This window comes from Etheostoma cragini, chromosome 16, assembly GCF_013103735.1.
Source record: "Etheostoma cragini isolate CJK2018 chromosome 16, CSU_Ecrag_1.0, whole genome shotgun sequence".
Taxonomy (NCBI): domain Eukaryota; kingdom Metazoa; phylum Chordata; class Actinopteri; order Perciformes; family Percidae; genus Etheostoma; species Etheostoma cragini.
The window spans coordinates 18,244,483-18,255,721 of record NC_048422.1 but is presented as its reverse complement, the minus strand read 5'-3'; the positions used below and the strand labels follow the sequence as shown (position 1 = coordinate 18,255,721).

General features: G+C 39.3%; 2 protein-coding genes and 1 long non-coding RNA gene across 8 annotated transcripts in view; all 3 read right to left on the bottom strand.

The window, feature by feature from the left end:
- rnf165a (ring finger protein 165a) overlaps window positions 1-3,388 on the bottom strand; it is a 10,646-nt gene extending 7,258 nt beyond the window's left edge. The window contains exons 1-3 of one of the 3 annotated variants that reach the window (XM_034896524.1): window positions 3,141-3,388; window positions 709-2,094; window positions 488-572 (exon numbers count right to left, since the gene is read on the bottom strand). In XM_034896524.1, the coding sequence (XP_034752415.1) occupies window positions 488-509 (22 nt within the window). In that variant the 5' untranslated portion in view covers window positions 510-572; window positions 709-2,094; window positions 3,141-3,388. The remainder of the gene's footprint in view (window positions 1-487; window positions 573-708; window positions 2,095-3,140) is intronic. The other 2 variants (XM_034896525.1, XM_034896523.1) reach the window with 2 other exon arrangements.
- Window positions 1-11,239, bottom strand: part of c16h18orf25 (chromosome 16 C18orf25 homolog) — a 23,417-nt gene that overhangs the window by 4,538 nt on the left and 7,640 nt on the right. For 3 of the 4 annotated variants that reach the window (XM_034896516.1, XM_034896519.1, XM_034896517.1), the window contains one exon: window positions 6,916-9,720. In XM_034896516.1, the coding sequence (XP_034752407.1) occupies window positions 9,531-9,720 (190 nt within the window). In that variant the 3' untranslated portion in view covers window positions 6,916-9,530. Of the gene's footprint in view, window positions 1-4,724; window positions 4,728-6,915; window positions 9,721-11,239 lie in introns of those variants that run through there. The other variant, XR_004659930.1, reaches the window with a different exon arrangement.
- LOC117959401 overlaps window positions 4,734-11,239 on the bottom strand; it is a 13,424-nt gene continuing 6,918 nt past the window's right edge. The window contains exons 2-3 of the long non-coding RNA XR_004659931.1: window positions 6,848-6,854; window positions 4,734-5,658 (exon numbers count right to left, since the gene is read on the bottom strand). This is a non-coding gene — a long non-coding RNA (uncharacterized LOC117959401). The remainder of the gene's footprint in view (window positions 5,659-6,847; window positions 6,855-11,239) is intronic.

Below are 11,239 nucleotides of genomic sequence, written 5' to 3'. Positions count from 1 at the left end.
CCCCCCGTACGCCTGCAAATTGACATTTTTACACATAGATTTTTTGTACTAATTTGTGAGTTTTGAGGGTGCTGGTAGGTGGTCGTTGTTAGCTTGAGATAGAACCAGTGCAGTTTTTTTCATGTTGAACTATTCCTTTAATAACACAACCTACAGAAGAATGTAACCCCAGTGTTTAATATGTAATGAGGAGAAACTTAAAAAGGTATTTGTGTTAAGATAAAATACCTTGAGGTAGAGTTGGGCAATAACACAATATGTATCATGATCTGATGATTACTTTTCCATTACGTTATACCGTGGTGGACAACAGTTTAATATCTCTTGAGCGTATTGGGGCATTTTAGGCACTGCTGCAAACAAATATCGGATTTTGATATGATTTGGGCATGGATGTTGCTGGATTAGCTGAACAGTTGTTGATTTTGACTGAAAACTGTCACAAAATACTGCATATTGACATCAAAATACAAAATGAAATATATACCCAAACAGAAGATTTGATCCATATCGCCCAAAGTTGTTACGTTGTTAACTCGTCAATGAACACCAATGAGTGGATGCGAGGGAGGCCGTTTTGGTTTTTTTAAACAGCGTTTGGAGTAGGAGGGGATGACGGCATTGAACGTTAAAAATCAATGCTGATGTGTTTCAGTATAGACAGGCTTTTTTAGTTTTTAATGGATACAAAAAATTGGTTGCCCCTACTCCAAAGTAAGCAGAGCAGCAACTTGAATAAACTCTGTCAAAGACAGCTGAGAAATGAGAGGACATAGAGAGTGAGGGGACTGTCTCAATGACAGAACAGTGTGAAGGGAGGAGGGGAGGAACACATGGAAATCAGCAAAAAGCACACTGAAGGTTAGAAAGAAAACTACAGTCTTTATTGGAAATATTAGTATGTGCGGCACTGTGTGATAATAGTAATAATAATAGTATACCATATATAGTCATAATAATACCATGCAAATAAAGACCAAAAGGCAAGGCCCGACCATGCTCTCTGTAGGGTTAACAGAACAGAAGCAGCATCCAATGAGTAGATGTGTATGCTTACAGCACATTTCAGTATAGCAGGGACATCTCTACACAAAGTTTACATTGGAATCTGCTGTTCAATGTGGAAAAAACAAAAGTGTAAAATGACCATGCATTAGGATCTAATACAAGAACATAAGGTAGAAAACCACAACCAAAGAATAAAGGACATTTTCATTCTAAAAGGAGTTCTACAGCAGTGCAGGATATAAACATCCCTGTAAAATGGATAGCATTCTGTAGGTGTCTGAGGAAAGACTTAAGGGGGGGGGCTGTGCATGATAGCAGGGATTCTCAAATGGCAAGATGAGTTAGAGCCGAGTCTTGCCAATTTACCGTGACTGACTAAATCAATTCATCTAGCAGGAACAAAGGCGTTCACAAATGGATAGGATTATGACCAGCCGTTAGGACAGGTGCAGTGGACCATCAAAGGTGAAAATGGCATCACACAAATCTCTGTGGTTTTAGCACTACAGGTATTGGCTAATTGGTGAATGTTAGGAAAACTAAGGATTATTGGTCAAAATTATTTAGGAGAAGGTGATCATACAAGTGCTTTAATGATTACAAAAGCTGGTACAATGCACCTTTGCCAATAGGGGATGGAGACAAAATTGGAAGAGTTCGATCAAGCCTGGCTGTAATCGAATCGGGGAGGATCAAAATGTATCCACTTTACAGAAATTTACAGCAAAATGTAGTCTATCCACACTGAATGGGAGAATCACAATGACAGTTTGTAGTAAAGTCTAATGCTACAATGGGTTATTCACTGAAGAGCAACATGACAGTTTAAATAAAGACAAACTGTTTTCTACAGAAGGTGTTATTCTTTAGTCTGTTACACAGAAGGATACGGTATGAGTGAGAACTCGGTTTTAATGCCAATGTCGTCTTCAGATGGAAAGAGGAAATGAGGAAGAAGGGGTTCACAATACAGCTAGATGCAGAGAACAGGCAGAGGCTACGGCAGACAGCAGCAGATGATCGTTAGCTACACAATGGAGGGGGACAAAGGTCTGAGAAATGCGGAATGTAGAGCCAGCCTCGATACTATGGAACAGGAAAAAAGAACACAAATAAAAGCACAATGAAATCATTGGTGCTACTGCATGTAGTTTTAACAATGCACGTCAAAGTATTACCACTACTATTATTATTACATAATCAGCACAGATAGCCTATATTGCAATGGATGATGATTATAATTATTATGCCCAATTCAGCGAGTGTGATTATTCATATTTATGCTGTTCATATTTTCACTGCACTTTCAACGTAATTTGCAGGTTTAATTTGACGCTTTCCATCGGACAGTTTTGTGGTTTAAGTGAAAATGACCATTTTATACCATTTTTAAATTAGCCAGTCATAGCCTCCTGTCTGAGCTAATGCCATTACTCTAACGTTGCCTGTCTTTAATGGCAGAGCAGAACCCTTATTGAAACTAACTCGGGGTAAAATGAGCGCAGGGGATCAACAGACCCCATGCCAGTTACACACAAAGGGACAACATCCCCTGTCATGTTATCAGTTGTCAGACTCGATTCAGATACTTGCTTGGGCCAAATTAATCACAAATCCACAGACCAGTGGATATTATTAGCTGAATCTGAGCTAGTATATGTGACTGTATGAAGCTATTGGTATTTTTCAGTAACGGTAGCTTAGCTGTGACTGCACAAAAAACGCTGCAAACGCACGTAAACACCGCGCAGTAAAATATAAACCAGACCGCGCTAGCACAGCTGAGGATAAAAGAAAAGAGGGGCTGCCATTTGACAGCTGCAGTCATTAGATGCGGTTAACAGGCCTTGAAACCTCCTAAAAATTCAAACGGCCATGGCTTTTATATGAGAGTAAAAATGTCTTCAGTCAGACTAAATAGGATTTGAGGGTCTTTAACGGCTAATTGCACGCTACGCTACAGTTAGCAAGACCGCTAATGTTGTCTACGCTCGACTGTCGCTATTATGCTGGCTTGCGTTTTTGCTAGCAGGTGTCAGCTCTGTTTACATCATTTAAAGAAAATTAAAAAGAAGGAAAAGCCGAGACATTTGTTAGGGTTAGAATAAGAAAGTATATAGGGCTAGTCATACCTCTATTTCTAACTGAGCCGAAGACGGGGAGAACCAGATATCCAACATGTACTAACACCATCCTGGGTCCTTCTTTGTTGTGTGGGTAGCCAGTGAGACAGATGGTCCATGGAAATGATCCCCTCCAGTCCACAGCACATTCAAACGGAAAGGCTGCACTGCACGCACACACACACCCGAACAACCAATCACTGAACCCCTCCGATAAGGACCCTCCGGCTTTAGCACCCTACACCACCAATGGGATGAGCAACGGGGCGGGGACGTCTGTGTTTTGGACAACCCGCCCCTCCATGACTGAACCAAATATTCTCTATGACCAGGGACGGTTATAGAGCATCTTTTACTGAACCCACCAGCCCAGACAAGGAACTTGGTAATGGCAGTGGGAGACCCTCAAATAGACATCTCGTTAAATGTCAGTCCAGTGAACCACATCTATTGTTTATTTAGAATTTGGCATGGATATCACCGGAATACTTTTCAAAAATATTAAAATGGAAATTGTACTTTAATGTACTTTTTAAGACCAAAGGCTCCACGTATTCAATCATTGTGGCGGATAAGACCTGTTCATGTTTGACCATTGGGATTTACATTAGTTCACCAATCTCATATGTAGCATTGGCATGTATACATTAAAATTCATTCAAACACAATTTAAATATAAATACCCAATAACCTGTAATATATTTTTCCGCTTTCAACAAGTCCTAACAACTTTGATGGGTACTGCAGATGATCCACTTGGTTCACAAAGCAGGAAGATTCAGGTGAAACTTTATTTTAATACGCTGTGATGGAAAGTAGCTAAGCACATTTACATTACACATCATTTAGCTGACGCTTTTATCCAAAGCTACTGACAATTGCTATATCTGTCACGCATGCACCAGGAGTAACTGTGAGTTAAGTATCTTGCTCCGGTGGATTGTAGTGGGAATGGAAACCAGATCTCCCACACCAAATGCATGGGTCATATCCACTGCGCCATCACCACTCAATACTCTACTTAAGTATAGTACATTTTAGGTACAGTACTTTAATTTGTTTCTACTTTCACTACACTATATTTGTAAGTTACCAGTGACATTCATTTTTACATACAAAGCATGTGATCAATTTATATGAAATGATACATCAAGATTAAAGGCCTTGCATACCCACACAGGTGATTTCAGTCCACACTCAAAGCCACATGTTTTGGATATATTATAAGAAGATTCAATTCATCCGAGTTCAATCCTCACCAATTTAATTTTCTTCCTTAGGCACACTGGACATTTGACGCTCCTTAACACACAAGCAAAGACTACATAGCCGGTTTGTAATAGTAATCTTTTAAAGGAGAAGAAAACACATTTGATTTAATTAAAGTATACACTTTAAGGGGACCCAGTGGATCAGTTGTCCCAGACAGGATTGCTCAGTGGGAAGTAACCAACAAACACAGCCATCAGGGAAATGTAGCTGAATAATCTGTTACAGAACATTAAGAAATATTCAATTCTCATTTTAATTTATTTGAAAAACAGCCTCTCACTATGTTGTACTATTTTCCTGTACAGCAGATATGCTGAAAACTGCCTGTGTCCTGAAAACCTTTCTGCCTTCAGTGTTAAGCCTGAAGGGACAAGCAACAGATGGGCATGAGGAGGCTGAGGGGGTCACAAAACTCTTAGTCCCATATGTCCTTGTCTTCCAGTTCCCACCATCTAATGCTTTAAGCCTGCCGTGCCACACAAAGAGCCTTTCACAATGCTTTACTATCAGTGCAGGTCTAACTGCTGCAATCAGTTCCCTTTACTCACAAATAACCTTTAATACTGTCAAACTCTCTCTTTTTACTACAATACCTTTAGCAAAATATATAACCAGAGCAACTGCAATGTTGGATTTTCTTGAAAAATTAATTTCTCTTCTGACCTCATGTTCATGAGTCACATTGCTTTCTATTTTAATGTCAATAAACAATTTAATATATTGAGAGCGGCAGCGGTCTTTTTTAATTGTCAATTCCAATATTTTTTTAGTCTATGAATATAAAAAAGAAAAGTGGTGAAACAAATACAAATCTCTTTCCAAAGCCCACGTCCCATCCTCAGATTTCTTGTTTTGTTTGACCAAAAGTCCAAAACTCAAAGATGTTTATTTTACAGTCATATGTAGGGTTGGGGATCATTTGGATTTTAATGATTCCGATTCCAATTCTGATCCTTCCTTTCGAGTCCGGTTCTAATAGCTTCTTGATTCAGATTCTTTGAGGGGTGGAGTTGAAATGGGTCACATTCTTATTTCACAAATAAGGTTTTATTTTGATTCAATGGTGGGTTGCAGTGTACAGGGCTTTTTCAATTCAAAATAAAACCACACTAGAGCGCTGCTTACTGTACTCCATGGCAACACAACAAGCCCCTGGCTGAAACCAAAACTAGTGCACATTAAATCTGAAACCAAATCCTCCAAACAATTCCACTGGGATTGTAATTTTAAAAACGATTCCAAGTAGGAATTGGTCCTCGATGCCCGACCCTAGTTATATATGACAAAGAGAAGCAGCAAATCTTCTCTTAGGACAATCTTGGCTTCCCCCTCCCACTGTTGGTGCTTGAAAAATTACAAAAGCGAATAAGTGATTATGAAAATAGTCAACTAATTGACTCATCATTTCCAGTCTACATATTTTACATTTGTTCATTTGAGTTCTAACTTGTCTTTTCAGAACAAAACAATTGGTTTCAAAACAGCAAAATTGTTGAAGTCTCAAGTAAAACTTTGTCTGCTCACGAGTAATTAGAATTAGTCACATGGTTTTTTGTTGTTGTCAAGCCCTCTGGTGGTGGCTGGAGCATCAGTAACAAGTGAGCTGTCATTTTGAATAAACCTGGAACAGCACTTGTACTACACAGAATCTTGAGCTGCATCATTTAGACTAAAAAGACATCTGCAAGAGGAAGAAATCTTATTTCTGGCTTTTCAGAGTGAGCCAGCACATTCACTGCTCTGTGAGGCCACCACGGCCCTGTAAAAATTAGCATACAGCTGATGTTCTGCCCTGAGGGTGAAAAGAGCTGGCTAAAGGGCTTTGGTTTTAGAAAAGGGCCCCGTGGACTGCATTGCTCCACTCCCTCATTGTCCTCTTCATGCAAACTCCATATGTCCCCCTAGCGGCAGGTGTCACAGTATGACCTCTGACCCTGCATGCCACTTTTGTGGGTGAGGGTGAAGTTGTATTGTTCACAGCGAGCCAGTTGTCTAGACATTTGGCAACTGGATAAAAGAAACTAATGAGACGTGTCATAAAGTATTTTACCTATAATGGCAATTATTCTCACGGCTACACACGAGAATATACTTGTGCAAAACTTTTTTTGACAGACAGGACTTTTTAAACAGTGTCATGCCATTATTGTATTTACATTTTAGGGAGAACTTTGCAAGTAGAATTTAAGTTGTTTGCTAAAGAAGTAGTTAAAGTTGTCTGAAAGGATGAAAAACATGCAACCAAATGTCATCGTCTTCAGTTTAAAGTCTTTTGTCCTAATTACTTTTGATGGACAAAATTGGCTGCCACTTTTGCAAATAGGCATTGATTCCTCAGACTTAAATGAAAATAAAATATCATCACCAGTTCCATTTTCCTACCCTAAGCTTGACATTAGACAATCGTTATCCTAACAATCACAGCATGAACAAAGACTACATACCAGTTTACTGCTTTTATAATGAATTAGCATTTTCTAGAGACAAGGAAATAAATTGCTGTACAATTAGGTCATTAAATAACGCTCTATTTATTTAATTTTAAAATAGTTTCTTGTTGTTCTACAGACATAATTTCAAGGAAGTCAAGGACTTGCAGAAGCAACACAATAACCAATAGTTTTGTTAATTTAAAAATACTGACAGTAAAATAAAACAATAAAAACAGAAGAGCAAAGGTAAATTACGGATAATGAGGATTATATCTCACTTGAGGTTAAAGATGTGACCAAACATGCTTTGTGCAACCATTGTCAAGCATACCCGCCCTAATTTTGTAACAAACCTCTATCACTAAAAGACATTCTTACTAACATTTCATAATAATCCTAAGGAACAATAACAAAAATGGATTTTGCAAGCAGAAGCGGCCTGGTAAAAGAAGTGTCATTGCAGTGGTAGCTGTATTTAGTGGAAAGAACTGGCCAAAGGAAAACAAAAACATTAGACTACACTGTATCTTGAGTTTGAAACAGAATAAACGTTACCTCATTGTACAACACATGCACTGACTTCCATGTGAAAATATTTTGACTAATAGCAAATTTAAAACAAAATGGAAGCAGATTTCCAATCCAGAAAGGAAACAAACTGTATCAAACTGAAACTTGAATTCCATTTAAACTTTGGTTTAGTTCCTTATAATTACGATTTTCCCTTCCCTTCTGTGACCAGCAGAAGTTAAATAATTTTATTATAGAATACTCAAGTATCACTTAGGAAAGTAGATGCTATTTAATATGAAATAAATTAAATCTCAAGTGTTGAAACAGTGGGTGGAATTGGATCATTGATACAAATTTACCAGTGTGGCTGCAGCACTGTGAGACAAAAATAAGACCACAGGAAAAGAGAGAGCAAGCGAGCCCTGAGGATCAGGGTATAAACAGTTTCTATAAACACCCCCAACACCTGGGTACAAACTTAAAACCACATACTTTTTGTTTTTAGTGTGCTAAATTCACATCTATTATTAAAATATTTATTGTTGAGATAGCAAAATCCGCTGCTTTGAAAGGTTAAAATAATAAGCTTTATACGATTCTAAAAGAAAATAGTGCACATTTCAAGGCATTCAGGCCATCTTGCTTTGCAGTATTCATTGGAAGATACATTTCCTTAGTTGTTATAAAGGGGTTCCCGGAGGTTTAAAGGTGTTTGCATCCATTCAGGATAAGCATGCAAACAATAAGTGCACCCGGTCAGCACTCCAGGGTTATACATTCACTGAAAACTACGTCACCTGGGACACTCTGACTCTATAGCAACACAGCAGACTCTGTGGCTTTTGAAACATAAGACAGAATTTCTATTGCCAATACACCCCCACCACATAGAGCTGTGGTGGAAATGAGTCAATGTGTTTGCGTTTGTATATTTCTTTCAGAGTCTGAGTTTAACCAGTGGTTTTCTGTTTGTTTTCATGAAAAACGTACAGGAATATGGTAGTATTTCTGAAACAAAAGCTCTTGATTTAAATCAGACATTTTGGGAAATATGCTAGATGAGAAGATCGATACCACGCTCATGTTTATCTATGAAACTAGAGCTAGCAGCGGGTCGGCTTAGTTTAGCACAAACACGTAAGTGAAGTCACAGCTAAGATAGCTTTTAACTATTTCTAGGCCAAAAATAGTCTGGCATAAGAACACCCTAAAACAGTGAATTGTTGTTTCCCCACTTAGGTTTTTTTTTTTTTATTGTGTCCTAAACAATTGAAACAATTATAATTAATCATTAAGATTTAGAGGTGTTGGTCAGATGATTTTGTTACCTGTAGACTGAGCCAAGTTAGTCGTTTCCACCTGTTCATAGTCCTGCTAAGATAACGGGCTGCAATCAATCTTCTTGTCAAACTCTCTGCAAAAGAGTGAATAGTTATTTCCCAAAATGTCAAACTGTTCCCCTAAGATAAACCAAAACCCTGCCAGACAGCATAAGAGCATTAGGCTATACGTATGCTGGACAAAGTATAGTGAAACAAAGCCATCAATGCAGACTGAATTAAATGTGAAACCAGTGGTGAGACTTTTGAAAACAAAATTGACCCTAGGCAGGTACAAAGCCAACGTTGTGGTCCACTGTACAACAGAAAGTGTACCAGCTGCCTGGACCACAAGTGACTGCAGATAAAAATGCCAAATCTAAAAAAAATATGCCATTCAAAGTCTGTATTGAAGCAGGTCAACAGCTGTGTTGTGATACTGACCTGCTATCAAGCAGCACCTGATGTTTTCACTATACATTTATCAAGCACACAACACAAAGTGACATCCTCCACCTGTTATCAAGGGGTAACTGAGGTATTAAATAAAAGGTAGGATATTGCTATCATTAACAGATAAATCACTCTTACGTAAATTTCCACCTGCACTGTGCCATTTTATTACAACTGAATTCAGCGCTGACAAGCCAAGATCAGGGAATCACGTCAGTATAATGGCTTTGATACATGATTGTTGAAATGTAAGTTAAAAACAAACGGTGCTCTGGAGCGGGAAGAGTCCACGAGCGGTTACAGGCGAGGCCGCAACTATAGGAGGGATTTCAGTTGTAACATGGAGGCAAGACAAGAGGGATGAGGAGGAGGCAGAGGGAGAAATAAGAAGTCTTCAGTGTACATGTTGTTTAAAGTAGGTATTTGTGTCCGGCGTCCTCATCCAGTGTGAGGTCCACCACTTCTGGAGGGGACACCCAGTTGGGCTGAGGGGAAACAGTAGTCCAGAGCTGTGGTTGAATTGTGCTGTTTAACGGCTCCACTGATTTCTCCTTCCAGGTGGACAGACTCTTTATCACCCCTCCGCATGGGTGGGTGAATCTGGATTGAGAAACAAAAGTTTGAATACATTTGTACAGTTAAATTTGTTCTATATCTATCTATCTACACACAAACACACACACACACACACACACACACACAGACACACACAGTACAGGCCGACAGTCCTATTGGACTACTGTTAGAATTAATATTATGGCTAGAACCAATCAGCTAAGAAAAGAGAAATGCGTGGCCATCAGTACTTTAACAAATGAAGGTCGACTAATTAACCCTGACAAGGCACACCTGTGAAGTGAAAACCATTTCAGGTGCCTGCCCAAGCAACCTTTTTTTTTTTTAAATGTGTCATTTCATTGAACGCTCCGGGTTTTTGGCAAAGCCAATCTACCGCTCCGTAAACCCTTGTCTGATCATGTGCCAGTCGGGGTTGTTCCCTACACCGGGCAGCTTAGTTTCTAGATGTAGACAGTCACAGAGGACAGAGTACAGGGAGAAAAATTCAACAGATAGCAGTCCGTTATATGTCGGTCTCAACATTTTGTCCCGTCGGGACAACATTTTGTCCCGTCTGTGGTTTTCAGACCACAGCAGTGGCCAGTGCAAGTCGGTGCTAGTTAGTGTCTGTTAGCTCGCAGGGCTTGAGTAATATTTTTCCTCTAGGTCTCACCAGTGCACTTATTGTCCTTGCATCCGCTGCAATGTTGTTTTATGGACATGGTTTAATTTTGCGTTACATGACCCATTTCTTCTGTAAAGCCGTGCCTGTGTTGGATCTCTCCTCTGCTCTCTCTCCTCTTACTCTCTGCGCAGCCCCGCCACACAGCGGCCGCCGGTCCACACTTCTGACATTTGTCTACAGTTTTGTTATCAACACAACTGTATATTGTTAAGCATGAGAGGAAAACCTGTATTTGTACCAGTGTTTCCGCTGGTAACTCTGCTATTGCGGCCGCCACGGCGAAAAACACAGAACAAGTTTTTCAATGCAACTAATTTCAGTTGGTAGAGTAATGGCGTGTGAGACGGAGCCTGCTGGACCTGGGCGAGAGATGTGACCCATGGCCAGAATATCATAGTTCATAAAATTGCAGCGCAATGACACTACAGACATTTCATTCACACGTGTGTAACTGCGTTCGACCCGTGCTGGACCCATTCATAATGAGTCAGCCATCTCTCTATGAGTACGTCCATCACACTCCCTCTCTCTCCCTAGCTCTTTTAATCAGTGATTGTTGAAAACAAGTGAAGGAGCTTTCTCAGAGATACATTTAAATATATATATGTATATCTCCTACATTATTTATTTCAGGTAGCTAATTTTCATCAACATGTGTTGCAGCTGTATGTCTGTACAACATAAGAAGAATGTAGCATAATATGGACGTGAAAGCAGTTATAAATAGTCTATGTGACATTAAAAGTTGTTAAAAAAAAAGTTGTTGTGGTTAAAATCAACAAATAATTGTGATCACAGTTATATATATACACTCACCGGCCACTTTATTAGGTACACCTGTCCAACTGCTCGTTAACACTTAATTTCTAAGCAGCC